The sequence below is a fragment of the Felis catus genome, chromosome E2 (genome assembly GCF_018350175.1).
Source record: "Felis catus isolate Fca126 chromosome E2, F.catus_Fca126_mat1.0, whole genome shotgun sequence".
In the NCBI taxonomy this organism is placed as follows: Eukaryota; Metazoa; Chordata; class Mammalia; order Carnivora; family Felidae; genus Felis; species Felis catus.
Genome location: NC_058382.1, coordinates 54,805,581 through 54,823,660, shown reverse-complemented (window position 1 = coordinate 54,823,660; position 18,080 = coordinate 54,805,581). Strand labels below are relative to the sequence as shown.

Sequence of the window (18,080 nt, the reverse complement as noted above, 5' to 3'; positions counted from 1 at the left end):
AGGCTCCACACTGTCCATGCAGAGCCTGATGCGGGGCTTGATCTCACAAACCATGCGACCATAACCTGAGCCGAAATCAAGAGCCGGACACTTAACAGACTGAGCCACCTGAACCATCCAGGCGCCCAAAGCCTAGTTGTTAAGGGGGCTTTCCAGGCTCTCCATGCTTCCACCACTCTTCGAAGATTCCAAGATTTAGATTCCATCTTGAATGGATGTCACTTAGTTCCCGCTCCGAAGTGAGCAGGCACCGATAGTGGGAACCCAGCACTTGAGCTGTAAATACCCACGGGACTGCCCGAAGGTCTGGCGTGATCAAGAGCCCCTCCGTCCCACACCAGGGAACGGGGGCCGTGTCTTCACTCTACTCAGTATGCAACGGCGGTTCTTGCCTGCAGACTGTGTCTCCTCAGGCCTGAACAATGATTGAGAAAACAGGTCTGGAAGACCTGCTCGCTTCCTAGGACAGCGCCCTCAGGACACATCTGGCAAGCACAGGTGTGGACACCGCAGGGCCCACCATCAGGGTGAGCACTCACACGCTATCCTGGCGGACGGCTGGTAACAGAGGCGAGCCACCGACAGCGACAGAAGTTCGCGACACTCATTCTTCTAACACTGTTGATCCTACTAAAGGGCGTGTGTGGGAAACGAGCCAACGTTAACTTTAAAACCCAACGAGCAATCCCAAGACGTGGTTCTCACCTTTCTAACCATGGTCAGGTCAGGTTGCTTTGTCCAGGTTTTAGAATAAATGTCGTAGCGCTCCATGGAGATCAGCTCTTTCTCACCGTCTTCTCCTCCTAAAATGTACAGCATTCCATCTATCTCCACAATTCCAAAATTATGCCGCGGCTGAAAAGACAGCAAAGGTCTCTGCACACGGAAGGCCAACTGCCAGACTGAAAGCAGGTAGCCACACGCTATTGCAAATTACAGATACCATGATATTCCAGAATTCCAGGCTCAAAGCCTTCTCTCTCAGATATTTGTGATTTCGCTGGCAGCTCACCCTTCTGCCACAACAGACAAAGAACCCCCATCCCGGAGCGATTCCGAATAAGGGAATCACCCATGTGATAAATTCACTGGCAGAATCATTATTTCTCACTCGTCATGGCTCACAACAATAGTACCTTCTGGGTCAATAAAATTATCTGTGTTTAGTTAAGTGTTTCCAGGTTGGTGTGAAAGCCAAGTAAGAGCCACAGCAACAGCGCTGCCTGAGGCTGGGAGAGGCACGGGGAGGCCAGGCTCACGCTAAGGCCATCTGGAATGACAGAGGCCTGAGGTAGCTCACACTCGTTTGCCAGCAAATACTTCCTTAGCGTCCCCGCTGTCCCCGCTGTGCCCGGCATCGTCGCAGCACTCAAGATAGAGCCCTCAGCACACAGACAAAATCCCCGGCCACCAAGGAGTTCGTGTGAACACTAAAAATGCCCAGCACATGAGAAGGTGCTGTGCCTCACGAAGAGAAAGAAAACAGGAAGTGTGGTGGGAGCTGAGGGGCCGACGGAAGGCCTCCTGGAGAGTGCTGTGCGGACACCGTGGGAAACAAGGAGGGAGGTGCAAGGGCATCTGGGAAAGGTCCCAAAGCAAGAGCGTGCGTAGGCTGGAGGAAGGCACAGGGCGGAGCGGGAAGGTGGGCACTAGCATAGTGGGGGTGGGGGGCGTGTGGCAGGCTCCCTGCTTCTCCTCTAACATCTCTGCAAACGCAAAACAAAAGCGCCAAAGGGAAGAAAGACACCCTATCAAAGCAAATGAAAAAGCTTTTTACCTCATTCATTGGCGGCAATGCAGTCCACGTATTTGCATCTGGGTCGTATTTTTCTCCTGAGCTCAGGGTCTGCTTATTTTCATCTTGGCCCCCAAATACAAACAAGAATCCCTCTGCAAAAATCAAATGAGACACACAAGGAAGCTGAAACTTTGGTCTCCACCCCCCTCCTGCCGAATATAAATGCCCCAGCTGTAGAGACAGTACGTGGAGACAACTTCTCTAAGTACAACAGCAGTGGGTGTGAGGTCTCGATCACAATTCACTGGATCCTTCGTGAGGGAGCCTAATCACATCTGAGAGTCACTATGACTATTGTAGCTCCCTCAGCACCCGAGTGCGTTCCCACTGCCCTCCAGCATACAACCAAGACTGACACCGCCCCTGCAGACACTGGGCAGCTGCATCAATTCTATTTCCCCTCTGTGACTCTCAAACGGCTTCTCATCTACAGCCCACGTCCGCTCGTTCAAGACCCAGGAGCACTCAGATCCAGGGCACCGTGAGCACTTCGTATTCAAGACAGGATCTAAGAGTCACTGTTCAACTTCCTGTTTCAGGTAATGGTGGATCTGGTTATTTATACCAATTCTTGTGCAACACAGCTAACCTCCTAGACCAAACAGTTTTGAAATGAAATAATCTTCTGAAAAGAGAAGAAGCCAACAGGACAGTATGGCAAAGCTTGAGATAAAGTGGGAGCTGGAGAGGTTACCAACCATGGAAACCATTTTGCTCTGAGGGCATTTACCAATCTGGGAAATTTCCAAACTATCCTGTAAGGCTTTGAGGGCATGAAAAAGACAGAAATCAAAACCCCAGGCCCATAGAAAGTGTGGCTTCTGGCAGGGGAGCCTCTCCCAAGTTCAACCAGAACCAGAACCCAGATTTAAATCTCCTTGCTTGTCTGGAAGACCTCAGGGTTTGCATCTGGTTTCCAGTAATTCCAAATTTGTAGTGTTTACAGGCAACTGGAAGAAACAAACGTAAAACTTGTGTGGAAGAAAGTACCTTTATCTAATCTTTAGATTAGGATATTCTAAGATTCTAGAGCACCAAGTTATTCCTATGAACACTTTTTAATAAAATGATCAGCACCCACCCAAAGATACTAGGACACAGAAAGCAGACTATGAAGAAGAACCGGCAACAGAAGACAATAGGAAGCAGCTTTGCAGAGACTTCAAATTTCAAATACTGGACTAATCAGAAAGCCAACAAAATGACAAAGCTTACTATGTTTGAAAACTGAAAGACAAATTTTAAGATAACTCTTGGGAAAAGGGGACTACAGAAGTGACACGGCAGATTTAAAAAAGATCTAAAGAGAATTTCTAGGAATAAAAAAGAAAAAAAAAAACTGGATTACAAAAAAAATCCAGTAGGTTGGTTTAATGGCAGATCTGTCAGTGTTAAAGAGAGAACTCATTAAATGGAGGGTACATCAAAAGAAATCACAAAGAGGGCAACACATGGAAAGACAAAAACATGGAAAACTAAACAAAATGACGGCAGGAGGCTGAGGACAGAGCAAAAAGGAGTAGCCATGTTTAATCTGATTTCCAAAAAGCAGGAGGAGAGAGGACAATGGAAGAGAGGCGATATTTAAAGACATGAACATGAATAAGAATTTTCCACATTTGAGGAAAGGCCAAGCCACAGAGTTAAGATGCCCTGAAATTCTATACCCAGCACAAGTATCCATTAGGAATGAAGTCAAAATAATGACATTTTTAGACATACAAATCCAAGTGTTTGCTACCCGTAGACCCACATTAAGGGAAATTCAAAAGGGTGAACTTCAGGGAGAAGGAAAATAATCCTAGATGGAAGGTCTGAAGAAGAAGAAAGAAAAACAAAGAAAGTGGTGGATAGGCTGGTAAACAGACACTCCATAGATACATATATAAAACATAGATGAATAAAACATGTCTATATGTAAATATTTATTCATAAAGTCCTATTTTAATACTGCAAGACTGTGGAACATGAAAAACAGCAGAAATGCACTTAGGCTTTGACAACTTAAGAATACAGGCTATGGTTTCTATGATGACTTTCAAAGGAATATAGACAAAGACTACAACTTCTAACCTGGAAGAGAGGGAAAAAAGTAAACGACAAAAAAAAAAAAAAAAAAAAAAGCCCATCAGTTAAAGCAAAAAAGAGGGGGCGCGGGCAGGAATAGGAACCACTCGGTCACCTCACAGCCACACTCACTACAGCTGGACACAACCCCATCCTCACTGTTCAATGTTTCTGAAGCACCAACCCCTCCAGGAAATCTTGGAAAATCCATGACACTGGAACCACAGTGGTGGGTGTGCGTGTGTGAAAATCATGAATATATATACATACTATGGGAAGAAAATGTGAGGAAGCTAATTCGGAGAAGACAGAACAGGGAAGTCAGACCCACATCCTGTTGGCTACACCGCTGCCTCCCGCTGCTTATTCCTCACAATTAACTTCAATAATCTTGGAACCCACAAAATGATTCCACTTCTGTCCTCTGGTTTAGCTTTAGCCAGCTCTATAATCTGGTACAGCTTTCAAAATCTTGAAAGCAATGGGAGCGGGCAAGCAGAGACTATACAAGAAGAGGGGCTCCAGGAAGACGATTGACAGTAATTAGAATTGAGTGAAATGGCACCTGCGGGTGAACCCAAGCGGGCAGGCCCAGGTGCAGAGAAAAGCAGCCAACGGTCAGAAGGCAGCAAGTACAACCTTCCCCATCACCTCGAGGGAGGGCTTTGAATGATGTGGAGCTGTTTTCAAACTTGCAAAGGTCAGTGAAAGATACTTTCTATTGTAATGTAATCTGAAGCCTTTGAAGGAAAGTAATATTTTCTGAAGTCTCACACGAAATGCCTGCTTTCACATAACAGCTTTACTTTTGATACAGTTACTATAATTCTGAATGGCATGAATTTCAAAAATGGGGCTGGTGTGGCTCAAAGGAATTCTGTGTTCAGGGTGTGGCCACACAGGTAACTGATGGGAAGAGTCACTGAGTCCTGCTTTTCCATCAGTTACATCATCAGGTAAAATGCTCCTCTACTAAAATGCTCAAAAATAGCTCGGTATGAGAGATTCAGGAGCAATAAAGACTGACAGAAGACACTCTCCTCCTTACAGAGTCTCGAAGGCTAGAGCCAGACAGAAGATGTCACCATAGAGATAATACAATTATCTCTTAAAATTCAAATTAAATCTCTACAAGGTTTTGCGTCATTCTGTACAACCCTGAAATTACATATTACTTGATCTTGTGTTTAAGTAAAATTGACCACAGAATGGTACCTGCTGAGAGAACTCCGTGGTTAATTCTTGGCATGCTTAAAGGGGCCAGTTCAATCCAAAGCTGCCTATTAGGGTCATAAAGAGGGCACATACATCGCATCGCTGCTGTTGGTTTCCGGGAACTAAGGAAATAAATAATTGATTAGCAGTTAAAGTGCTTTATATAGTTCTGCTTACAATAACTATGACTAGTTTCATTGCTCTAGAGAACGCTTAAAACATTTTTAAAACTCTATTGCTATGATGCTTAGATACCAAAAACAACACTATGAATCCCTGCTCGCGTGGAAATAGCTCTCCCCTTACACGACTGTTGAAACGATTCACGTCCAATACTCACACTCTCTCTTCTCCACCCACAGTCACAATGCACTCGGAGTAACCCCGCGGCTTGAAGTTCGCCAGCATGGCCTCCCCCTGCTGCGGCTGACTCAGCGGTATGTTGCTGCACTCCTTGACGATTTCTCGCACCAACGGTTCGTTCAGCATCTGTTCCCGTAAGTAGCTGGAGTCTAACCCTGAAACCCAGAGCGCTGACATCACGTCCTTCATGTGGACCTGCACGACAGGGTAGAAAGAATGGGGAGAAAAACAATGAAGGATGTAGGACACAGTGTTTAGAACATCCCTCTTCTGGCTCACGGAGACCTGAAATGATTAACAGCTCATCGGCGGGCAAGTCACAAGCGCGGGCGCCGCGTGAATATGCTTTACCGGCCCCTTTCCTGTCTACTTCCCACGGCCTTAATAAATAATACAAGTTTAACTTCAAAAATAATCAGTTCAGATTTATATCTGATACAGCACGGAGAAGTTTCAAGTGGCTTTCTTTACACCCTGAAGGGTCACCTTACCAACAGGAAACCTTGGAGCTCGGCTGGAGTGGCCTTATTTCACACGGTTGGATGTGCTGGGAGTTCAATCACATTTACGGAAACGTTACACACAGTAATAGCTTGATTCGATATGGTGCAACAGGCAATGAAATGGAGCAACATTAATATTACAAGATTGGGACACCTGGGTGGCTCAGTCAGTTGAGTGTCTGACTTCAGCTCAGGCATGATCTCGCGGTCCATGAGTTCGAGCCCCACATCGGGCTCTGTGCTGACAGCTCAGAGCCTGAAGCCTGTTCCAGATTCTGTGTCTCCCTCTCTCTCTGCTCCTCCCCCACTCACGCTCTGTCTCTCAAAAATAAATAAATGGTAAAATAAAAAAATAAATAAAAAAGTATTACAAGAAAAATATAGAAAAGCAAAAGTTCAGAAGAATCCTGAGTACTCTGTTTCTTCAATTATTATTGTTAAAAAATATCTAACATGTATAGTATGAATTGTATACTTTTCACGATGGATCGTTAAACTTGAACTGACGGCAGCATTCTACACACGAGGCGAAACTCCTTAATGAAGAGTTTTTCTTGATTTGGCAACAGTCGTTTTAGAGTACACTCTTCTGTATCCTGAGTCATACATAACAGCCTTTAAGATATGAAGTCTGTAAGTCTTCGAACCAAAGGAGGAAGAAATGCCTCGTTTCCCTGGCAACCTCATCACTTGAAGAAGGAAGGAAGGGGCAGCTAGTGACGGTGGTCTCCACGCGCAACAGCGAACTGAGAAGGCTCCTATCTCCTTTCCTCATCCACCTGCCTAACGTGGAAAAGAGAGCGCTAACTACCGCACTGAGACCACAACCATACAGCAGCGTGTATTTCTGGAACATTCCATGTAAGAGTTTCTATCTATAATACAGTAGTCCGTCATTTCTAAATGGGCCTACAGAATTAAAAGGTTTTTTTAAAATTTATTTTGAGAGAGCAAGAAAGAGAAGGAGAGAACGTGAGTGGGGAAGGGCAGAGAGAGAGGGAGAGAGAGAGAATTCCAAGCAGGCTCCGCGCTGTCAGACCAGAGCCTGATGCGGGGCTTGAACCCACAAACCGTGAGATCATGACCTGAGCCAAAATCAAGATTCAGACGCTCCACTGACTGAGCCACCCAGGTGCCCCAACGGCCCTACAGAATTTTCACTAGAACCTCAGTCAACAGTTACGGAGAACAATTAACAATGCAATGATACATTCTGAAAACTACTTTAAAACCTGACATAGTTCTTTTTTTGCATACAGTAATCGATGCTGGAGTCTATAAATATTGGACTCAAAGCTCTGTGATTTCCTCCGGCCCCCAGTGTAGAAACAGTGTGGATCTAAAGCCTGATATTCTCTGAGACCCTTCCTCTGCAGCTGTCGCTCCCAGACTCATCCCATCTAGAACTGCATCACCATGAAGACGGCAGAGAGCTCTCCTGCCTTCTGCTGAATGGTGTCCATCACCCAGGGAGAGCCCCCTCCCCTCACCCGTCTGCCAGAGCCTGTGTGCCCCCTCTCGCTCCATGGCCTCTGTCAGAGTCCCGCACGGGTTAGCCCAGTAATGGTGGATGGAAGGATGCTAACAAAAGAGTGGGGACGCTGAATTTCTATAATCTCCAGCCTAAGCCTGAAATGCATTTTCCCATTAAAAACACTGTACAAGAGAGATCACGTTCCTTACAAGTACTAAAGGTTTCATTGCTATATAACGAGTTATGTGAGCTTTTGTAGTGTGGTCTGAAAAAACAATGGCTCCAATGATCCTATGCAAAGATGTACCACAGACACCTTTTATTTTTTTAAATGTTTTACTTATTTTTGAGAGAGAGAGAGCAAGAGTGAGCAGGGGAGGGAAGACGGAGAAGAAGACAGAGGATCTGAAGTGGGCTCTACAATGAGAGTGGAGAGCCCGATGTGGGGCTCGAACTCACGAACCATTCGATCATGACCTGAACCGAAGTCCAACACTTAACCGACTGAGCCACCCAGGAGCCCCCCACGGACATCTTTTAGATCACAACTTTGTAAGTCTGTCAGGCTGAAGGGGAAAGACAACACATCTATTCTGTGGATTAAATAAGCAAATGAATGACATAGGTAAGTAAGAAGGCAAATTAGACCATGTTATACCCCACAGGTACCTTTCTTAGCTCTGTATCGTGTGCTATCCATCGGATCACTGCTTCAAACACGTATCTTTCATTGCCAACATTTAACTTCTCCAGAGAAATCACTTCTTTAAGCTTCTGTGGACTGAGTTCTAGGAACTCTTCTGTGCTGCTGACGTCTCGGAAATGAGTCTCCAGGTACTCCGTGGCCAGGTAATGGACGTGGTGCAGGCAGTAATGAAGTGCAAAGTCGCGGATACCGATGCAGTTTTCTGCGGCAATGCAGCCTTCTAAAAACTCACAGCACAGAGTTTTCAGATCCGTCAGCAGGAGCAGGTCCGCTGCCTGCACAACATCTTGGATTGTGTCTTCGCTCAGCCGGATCTGCAAGAGTATCATCAATATTTTACATTTGAATGTACAGATTGAAAACCCAAACCGCTAACCTTTTAGGCTGAACCACACGAAAGCTCCACTTTTGTAGGTCAAAGATGATCAAATGAATATTGGCAACGTCACACGGTCCAGCCTAGGGCTTCTTTGTCAAGAGGAGTTTGAGGGCACCCGGTGAACCCTCACAAAACATGAGCAGCACGTGGCCGTCTGACTTTTTCCAGGGCTTCCCTTGCTTTACCGACATGAACCACCATGAACCCTTCACAGGCGGACCGTCCACCCTGCTCACTTCCAGGCCTATGTGCTGGGAGTGGACAGGTCCGCATTCTGTGGTCAACTGAAGGAGGTTTCTTTAAATGCCAGCCCCGAAACTGTGGCACATCTTGCCTCCAGATGTATCACATTCCGTCTTTTGCCAGATGGCATGTCAGACACGCCACTCTAGCCCCTTGGCGAGGGGAGGGCCACGCTGCCCGAGAGCCTCATTCCCAATGCCAAACATCGCACTCGGTGCGACACGTGCACTCTGGTCTCAAAGGTACTCTCTGGCAGAAATCCCTAAGGTAGTATTTCTTGTTTATCGTTATGAATTTCGCTTTTCCTTAATCTTCTGATTCCTCTTCCTCCACCCACTTGACAGTTTCTGCACGCAACATGCAGGCGACGTAAAGAAACAAGTCTCTACAAGACTGCCACCATCACAACACTCCAGATTCTCCTCTCCCAAAGAATGGATGCTTCTCCCACCCTCGGAAGTGACAGGGAGGGATTCCAGGTTACAGGACCACAGGGAACATTTTACACATTCTGTACCACAGATGCAGAAAAAGAATGTATGACTGCCTATCACCTTAGCGAGCGAGCAACACAACTGTGGAAAGAAGTGTGTCGAATAGGTCACAAGTAAGGAAACGTGTCCCTTTTACTTGAGGTATTCAATTCAGCCACAAAACAGTGGCTAGTGGTACACCAGTCAGATACAGGCACGTGAAAACACCACTAAATTCCATCTCAATTAAGACTAGACTGTCAAATCAAGAGTTTGTTACAACTTATGCTGCAACTATGGTTTTAAACCATAATTAATTTAAATTGGGAACAAAAAACACAAAAGTCAATCTATAAATAAGGTTTCAAGATTCAAATCCAAGCCTGAAAAGGAATATGCTCTTATTGGCTTATAACTTATAATAGCTGCTGCTGAGCTGATTTTAAAAGTGAGATGAGAGGCTGGTCCTCAGCCTGGTTTTGTGATGCTCCCAATTTTGTGACGCTTTGGTATTTTAAGGACCATCCCAAAATTAATCTAAATTCATTTATTTTTAACAATCACACACAAAACCTTACATGCCCACAACCCCCCCCCCCCCCGCTCCCCCCACCTAGCGCTCAGAGGAAAGAGAAGAGTGTTCAGAGAAAAGAAAAGGGGAGGACATCATGAAATTAACCCAAAACCTTCAAAAGGAATGACAATCACCGAGGTTGACCAAATGAGTATATTCAGAGAAGGTAAGCAGTGCGTCCAGAATGCTTAGAAAACATGGAGGAGACGGCTCTTACAAACGAGAAAGGTAAAACAAGATGAGGAAGGAATAAGGGAGAGAGTAGGAGAGAAGCTCTCAAAAAGAGTCAAGATAAAATGCATTCTCACATAACTAAATGTGAGCTATGCTACGTTCCTCCTGTCATAAGCCAGCCCTGGTGCACACCTGAGGTCACTCTTGGGAGCCCTTGTACTACACTTCAAACCACGTAATCAGGGATTAGGGGCTCGACGATGGCGAAGAAAAAGAAAGAAGTCTAATCACTCACTTTCTTCGCTGGGCTTCATTAAATCCCCCAGAAATGTAAGTGGGCACAGAGAGCAAAGGGACACGGGCAAGAACGGGGTACAGCAGGGATACTGGTCCTACCGAGACAACAGGAGCCAGGAATCCTGAATACAATACAGGTGCCTGCCATTAGAGTAAACCTCAAACTCTTTATTTCTGCAAAATAAACTCCCACCGCCCAACGGAGCTCCCATTTCCAGGCTATGGGTACAGAGTAAGATGGGAATTAAGATTTAAAAACAAACAAACAAAAAAAGACAGCCGTGGAAGGAGCACCCAGTTTCTTCCTCTCTCACGATGGAAGGTGGAGGTCGGAATGGTGAATACAAAAACCGGTACGGGGTGAAGATTCTACCCGGTCTGCTCTTAAGCACAGAGGCCGGCAAGAACAGAGTTGGGTACTATTCCCAGCAGGAGAGGCGCGCCACACGGACAAGGACAGATGAAGAGGGTGGGGCCGCTCCGTCACAGAATGATGAAGGAGACCCTGACCTTGAGAGGCTTCTCCTTAGTCTTCCTCCCTGTGTGTCTCATCATACCTGCCCACTGAAGATGTAATCCAGGATCTCTCTCATAACCATTACCGATATCCCTTCAAGTTCAATCTTATAGGTTGATCCATCATCTTTTGGAGGGTTATAGTTTAACTTTGTCCTAAGAAAGGGAAAAAAATGTAAAATTTCTATGAAAGAACAGACATAGCTGTAAATATTTATGCAGTAAAACTCTATAAAGTAGATTATTTATCAACATATGAACCCCAGCTGGGAAATGTAGCTTCTTAACTTTAGGTATTAATATACAGATATTTTTATAACTTTCAACTACAAAACACTTGTTCCAGGGTTCAGAACGACTTCTTAAAAACCAAAACAGACAACCACAGAACTGAGATCCACCTGAGCAAGGATCTCTGTCTACTTCACCTCGGGAGACCCACCCCATTAGGCTTATTTTTTTCATGTATTTAATTACCTAATTATTTTCAATAATGTAACAAGGACCCCACGAGCCTACCACCCAAAACAAAAGCTGGGACCTTGACTTTCACCTGCTCCTACCCACACATTCCTTCTCCCCATTCACCCCTCTGCAGTGACTATCCACCCTAAATCCTGGGTTCGATCTTCCTTTGCTTCGTTGTTATTCCTGTACCCACGGAACCGCTCTCCTGGGGGTTGTAGCCGCAGCACCCTCGCCACACAGGTGCTGAATATCTCCTCTTGTTTGTGGCCACGTGCGTTTCCTCTTCTGCAAAACACACGCTACGTTCAAGTCTCTTGATCATTTTTTAAAATTGGGCTCATTGTCTTTGTATTGAGGTGGGGGAGTTCTGTATTATATTCTTGATATTAATCCTCCGGCAGGCTTCACACTTTTGTTAAAGGTGATGAAGAACGTGAAGAATTTTTTCACAGTGAATGCTTTTTGGGTCTTGTTTAAGAGCTGGGACCTTACTTGACGTCTAAAAGATGTTTGTAACTTAGCAGTGAACCTAAATTTGACTTAAGATCCCAACCCCACCCCTGGAGGCTGGGAACTGGTCGTAAAGGGCAGCTGTGAAAGGAGGCTGAGTCATGAGCAGAAAACACACGCAGGGTGATGGTAGTGATAAGGAGTCGAATTCCCAGGTCCTGCCTCCACGGACCTATGAGACTCCCTGTGAGGCCCTCCCCAGCGCCAGTGGAAGACAAGTGATTTACACCCTGAAGGGTGTAAGACTGAGGCTAGGTCTGGACAGGGGGGAATATCAGGCACGTTTGAGGGTGGGTATATACTGCACCAGAAACAGAGAGAGCAAAGAGTTGTTGACATACTGAATGCTGCGACCATCAATCTTTTCCCCCTCAATTCTGCTCTTAAAATGTTGAAAACCAGACCTATATTCTCCAGACAAAAATACCCGGAGGATTTGATCAGCCCTGAAAGCAAAGGCCCAAAGATAAGGACATAGGTCTACCCCAAGAGCACATAACTTCAAAATTCTGAAGGAAAATTATTTCCAACCTACATTTTTATACCCAGCCAAATGTCAGGATAGGGCAGATATTTTCAGCTGTACGTGGTCTCAAAACAAACGATCTCCCATGCGGCCTTCTCAGTGTGCTGCTAGAAGACGTGCCCCAACAAACAAGTGAGTACATCAAGAAAAAGGAAGATTTCAGTCATGGAAAGACATGGCCCAACTCTGGGAAGAAGTGCAGTGAATGCAGGGAATGGTGCAGAATGGTCTTAGGGCAACAGCTGTCTGTATACAAGCAGAAGGAAGCCAGTCCATCCTGGTGCCAGCGGGAAGCCTCGGGAAGCCTTGGGAGCCCCTGAAGACCCCGAGAAGATGAAACTGATGGGACAGAATGCGAAGAAGATACGTAGACAGCCTTGTTTCCTCCTTGTATTTCAGGTCTGCTGTTGCCCCTACAATTCCTACTGAAATAAATTGTTTTACTCAAGAGGTATTTCAGGGGCACCTCGGAGGCTCAGTCGGTGAAGCGTCCAACTTTGGCTCAAGTCATGATCACAGTAAATGAGTTTGAGCCCCGCATCGGGCTTGTTGCTGTCAGCTTGGAGCCTGCTTCTGATCCTGTCTCCCTCTCTTTCTCAAAAAGAAAAAAAAAAAAGAAAAAGAAAAAAACATTAAAAAATAAAAGATAAGAGGCGCCTGGGTGGCTCAGTCGGTTGAATGGCCAACTTCGGCTCAGGTCATGATCTTGCGGTCCGTGAGTTTGAGCCCCGCGTCAGGCCCTGTGCTGACAGCAAGCTCACAGCCAGGGGCCTGCTTCAGATTCTGTGTCTCCCTCTCTCTCTAGCCCTCCCCCGTTTGCGCTCTGTCTCTCTCTGACAAGTAAATAAACATTAAAAAAAAAAAAGTTAACTATACTTTAAGAAACAAAAGGGCCGGGGGCGGGGAGGGGGGGTGGTGGTGGTGGTGGGTGCCTGGGTGGGTCAGTCAGTTGAGCGTCCCACTTCGGCTCAGGTCAAGATCTCGCGGTTCATGAGTTCAAGCTCCACATCAGGCACAGTGCTGTCAGTGCGGAGCCCACATTGGATCCTCTGCTCCCCTCTTTCTCTTCCCCTCCCCTGCTCACGCTCTCTCTCTCTGTCTCTCTCAAAAAATAAACATAAAAAAAAAGTTGACTATAGTGTCATGTGTTTTCACAATGAAGGATCCCTTTTAACAAGTACAGTTTTCTCTCAGCAGGTGGAAGTGAGAAATGGCTAAGAGTCCTGTAGATATGAGCACTATGTCAGACCTCCCTAAAAGCAGATCCTTTCAAAGCCCACGAAAAACGAATCACTGTACTGTCGAAGTCTCTAAACATCTGAAGGCTAAATCACAAAGCTTTATAATGGTTTAAGTTCCGATCCCTACACCTGCCCCACGTCTCCCTACCCTGCTTCTGATCTCTCCTGGTACCGTCTGTGCACATTCAGTTCCTACCCGTCTCGTAAAGATTGGTTTCAATGCCAGTTCTACAAAAAGTGCTTCTCGGTCACCCCATCCTCCACAGGCTGCACCTCTGCCCTCACCTCCATGCAGGCAATAATAATTTCTCCTGCTATAAATTTCCCAAGCACTTTATTTTATGGGTTCATCAAGTTCTGTTTTTATTGCAATATTTAAGTACATACCCCATTTCCTATCTATTTAACTGGAAGTTCCTTGAGGCCAGAGTCCTCTTTATCACCATAACTCTACAATGTAGCCCAGCGGTTTGCAAAGAATAGACCTTCAACAATTATTTGTAAAATACGTGTTTGAATTGATAGCGGTTTTTCAAGTGCTATCACAGGAGATCTCCTTCCTGCGTGAGGTCAGGTACGGTGAAGCGGAACCAGAAGCAGCATGAGGAAGAACTTCGAGTTATTTCACCCGTCCGACACTGAAAGGACTGAAGCACGGGGCTCCTCAAACTTCAGCGTTTGTAAGAGCCATCCAGGGGTCTTGATTCAGAACGTCTGTGCGGGGCCTGAGTTTCTGCATTTGTAACAAGGTCTCAGGCGGAGTGGATGCTGCTGGTCTCCAGACCCCTGTGAGTGGCCAACTGATGCTTCTCAAATTCCCCATGGTGGGTTTGCTACATCCCAGATGAATATCTTGTGAAATATGTATATAATGAGGAGGGGCACCGGGGTTGCTCAATCGGTTAAGGGTCCAACTTCGGCTCAAGTCATGATCTCGCGGTTCGTGAGTTTGAGCCCCGCATCGGGCTCTGTGCTGACAGCTCAGGGCCTACCTCAGATCCTGTCTCCCTCTGCCCTTTCCCTGTTTGTGCTCTCTCTCTCTCTTAAAAGTAAACATTAAATAAACAAACATGAAAAAGAAATATAATGGGGATATGATGTACCACATGGCGACTACAGTTCATTGTACAGCATATCTGAAAGTTGCTAAGAGAGACCACCTTAAAAATTCTCATCACAAGAAAAAAAAATTGGAATTATGTAAGGTGACAGCTGTTAACTAGACTTACTGTGACTACCATTTTACAATGTATACAAGTATCAAATCATTATGTTGTACACCAGAAGCTAACATAATATCACTTATACCTCAACGAAAAAATGAATTATTAAAAAAAATGAAATAAAAAGACACATAATAAAATGCAGACTCCAGTGATCTTATCAGATTCAAAAGACATACAATTACTCTGTCAAACTGTGACAGGTTTCTAAACTCTTGACCTCCATGTGTGCACCTGCATTATGGCAGGTGACCGTTCACAGCCCATCACCGGTGTGCAGGTGATGTCCTAGTAGGCTGGGTGGCCACCCATCCATCAAGAACACAGTGAAGGCTGCTCTTGAGTCCCTTCCAGTCCTAGCTGGTAAGAGTCACTCAAATCTATTTTGAAATAGTCTTGCTTCAGAGCCTACCATCATTCTGTTCTTCTCTCATTTCTTGGAGAGCTGCCATCCCTTTCCAACTTAGTAACCTCAAACGTGTCTCATTCTCCCTTTTTAAAAAATTTATTTATTTATTTTGAGAGAGACAGAGACAGTGTAGGTGGAGGAGGGGCAGAGAGAGAGAGAGGGAGAGAGAGAATCCCAAGCAGGCTTTGCTGTCAGCGTGGAGCCGGATGGGGGCTCAAACCCACGAAACTGTGAGATCACGACAGGAACCGAAACCAAGAGTCAGACGCTTAACTGACTGAGCCACCCAGGGGCCCCTCTCCCCCTTTTTTGTCTTCATTTTTTTCTGACTCCCCAACTAAGTCTCTTAATCCTGTTAGTTTTTGCTCCATTCTGTCTGACATCTATTTCCTTCAGTAAATACCTTAATTTATACAAGACCCACCAATTAACTATCCTTCTCACTCTCCAGACCAACACATTTTCTCCATAGCTTTCCCTTTTTTATCTAGAATTTTCTTGTCTTGTACACACCACTTCTCTCTCTTCTGCCACAGACAACTGAGAAGTCAGTGAACTGAACTCAATGTGTTAATGACTTAAAAAAAAAAAAAAAACTAACCCAATGCGTTAATAACTGAGTTTTGTTCTGAAAGCCCATCAAAAAAAAAAAAAAAAAAAAAGGTGGCAAATCAACTGTTCTTTTCTCTGTCCTTCATCTGTGCTCTAGGAAGCTATGGGGTCAGATGTAAATTTACTGGAAGTCACAATACCCTTGGGTTTTATTGTGATGTGATGTCGATTTATAAACTCTCTCCTGGAAAATGCGGTAGCCTTAACATATCACTTTGGAGAATTTCATCACACTCTGAAAAAAGTAGAAATAATTGAGAGTAGTATAAAATTGGGCCTCAGGTGTTCAGATATAAATATCCACGCTCGTCACATTCTTCCCCAGTTTTGTTTCTAGGGCAAGACATTTCCCCTCTCTGCCCCTGTTTTCTCATTTGTAAAAAGAAGAGGTTAGATAAGGTGATCTGGGAGCTCTCCAGCCCCCATACGTTTCTGGACAAAGCTGCTGAAACAGGCCATCAAGTTAGCGCAGAGACTCAGCTCTGGAGGCGTCCTGTGGAGTCCCACAAGCCAACCGGTGAGGTACGATTTATGACACGCCTTCTGTGGGTTGTGCCGTGCAAGTTTATTTTTCCTCTGGGTGAACATTTATTTTCCATCCTATTGAAGTTGAACAGGTGTGAAACAAAATCAATTTTTGTTTTTTTTTTTTTTGTTTGTTTTTTTCTTGGCAACACTGAAGAGTGATTTTGTAAGAAAAAAAGTTGTTGGCTACTAGCTAAGAAGCTGCTGTAATAATTCTATTCCCACTGGCTGCCAAGTGCTGAGAAAGTTCAAGGTGTCTAAATGCCCAGGTAACCGGGCCTGGTCCTCCTTCTTCCAAGAACCACTTTAGACATCACTGAATGGGATCTGATGTAACAGGGACAGAGAATAAGTCTGAAAGCAAGGAAATGTACTCAAATAGAATGCAAGAGAATGTAATGTTTAAGTCAAGATTTACAGAAATTCTGGGGTGATTCACGGGCATTACTCACAGAGTTTTAAGTGATTCACGTCACCTCAAATTGGACCGCTATCAGTATCAGGCTCTTTGAGATACGTGCAGAGGGGCTTAGGCTCCCCACTTCCATGCCCAACTAAGAATTTACGTTCCTGGGGGGAACCTGTTTTATATATGCTCCCCCCTCCTTTTTGATCTTCATGAGCTCCTAAAAACCACATGCAAAATGGATGTTTAGGGCAGTGAAACTCTTCCGTATGAGGCAATAATGACGGATCGCTGTCATCGTACATCTGCCTGAACCCCCAAAATGTACACCACCCAAAGTGACCACTAACACAAGCCATGGCTCTGGGTGACAGCGATAGGTCAGGGCAGACCCATCAACTGTAACAGACGTACCACTCTGGTGGGGGCACTGACCATGGGAGAGGTTGTGCACGCTGGGGGAAACGGGGGTACGTGGGACACATCTGTACCTTCCTTTCAATTTGGCCGTGAACCTTACTGCTCTAAAAAAAAATCAAGTCTGTTTTAAAAATGTATTGTTTTAGTCCCCATTCAACTTAATGAAGTACTAATTTGCAGGTCAGATTTCCATCAACAGATGGCATCCTCTCATGACAAGGCCTTTTATGGCCTGCTTTCCTACGGGTGGGAAGGCAGGAACCCGTCTTTCTCAGCGCCCTGCCACCCAAGAACACCGTCTCCGTGAAAGAAAAGCATCTACGTGGGTACCTGAGACAGGAGCAAGGGTCCCGGTGGGCGGCCCAACGAAGCCCCCAGGCCCCCCCACGGTGGGAGAGGAAGCAGGTGCCCCGGGCCTCTAGGTGAGCGCCCTCCCACGGCACCGGCACCGGTGCAGGCTAACGAGCCAGTCACCAGTCACTCAGCGCTCCTCCCACAGGGCCTAAGTCAGGGAGCAGCGGGCAGGGGAAGCAGGGGCGGGCGCGATGCCACAGGACCCGGCCGGGAAGCGCCCCCAGCCTAACCCTGCACGGCTAGGGCACAGATCACAAGTGGGAGGTGGGAAAGGGAGGAGAACGGGGCCCGGCCGCGCTCCTCCCTTAGGATAGCGGGACAGCAGTGGGGCGCACGCTCTTGGAGGCTCTGAACTGTTTCTTCCCCTTCACTATTTCCATGAATCTCCCTCCACTCCCTTCTCTTCGCCTCCAGCTCTTTTTACCTAGACGGATTACAGTGTTCACTTGCTTACCACCCAACGCCTCCCTCCTCACACAGATCCTGCAATGACTCATAATTTGAATGGGTTTCAGAGGAGCTCCTGAACCTGGCTTCCCAGAATTTTCTGGCAAGCTCTTAGAGAAAACCAGATCCCTGGGTCCCATCCCAGACCAACTGAGTC

General features: G+C 45.8%; 1 protein-coding gene across 2 annotated transcripts in view; it reads right to left on the bottom strand.

Moving 5' to 3' along the window:
- The window catches only part of GAN (gigaxonin), a 51,346-nt gene that overhangs the window by 12,421 nt on the left and 20,845 nt on the right, over positions 1-18,080 (bottom strand). The window contains exons 2-7 of one of the 2 annotated variants that reach the window (XM_023246127.2): positions 10,824-10,938; positions 8,090-8,440; positions 5,421-5,638; positions 5,081-5,202; positions 1,778-1,890; positions 706-855 (exon numbers count right to left, since the gene is read on the bottom strand). In XM_023246127.2, the coding sequence (XP_023101895.1) occupies positions 706-855; positions 1,778-1,890; positions 5,081-5,202; positions 5,421-5,638; positions 8,090-8,440; positions 10,824-10,938 (1,069 nt within the window). The remainder of the gene's footprint in view (positions 1-705; positions 856-1,777; positions 1,891-5,080; positions 5,203-5,420; positions 5,639-8,089; positions 8,441-10,823; positions 10,939-18,080) is intronic. The other variant, XM_045045580.1, reaches the window with a different exon arrangement.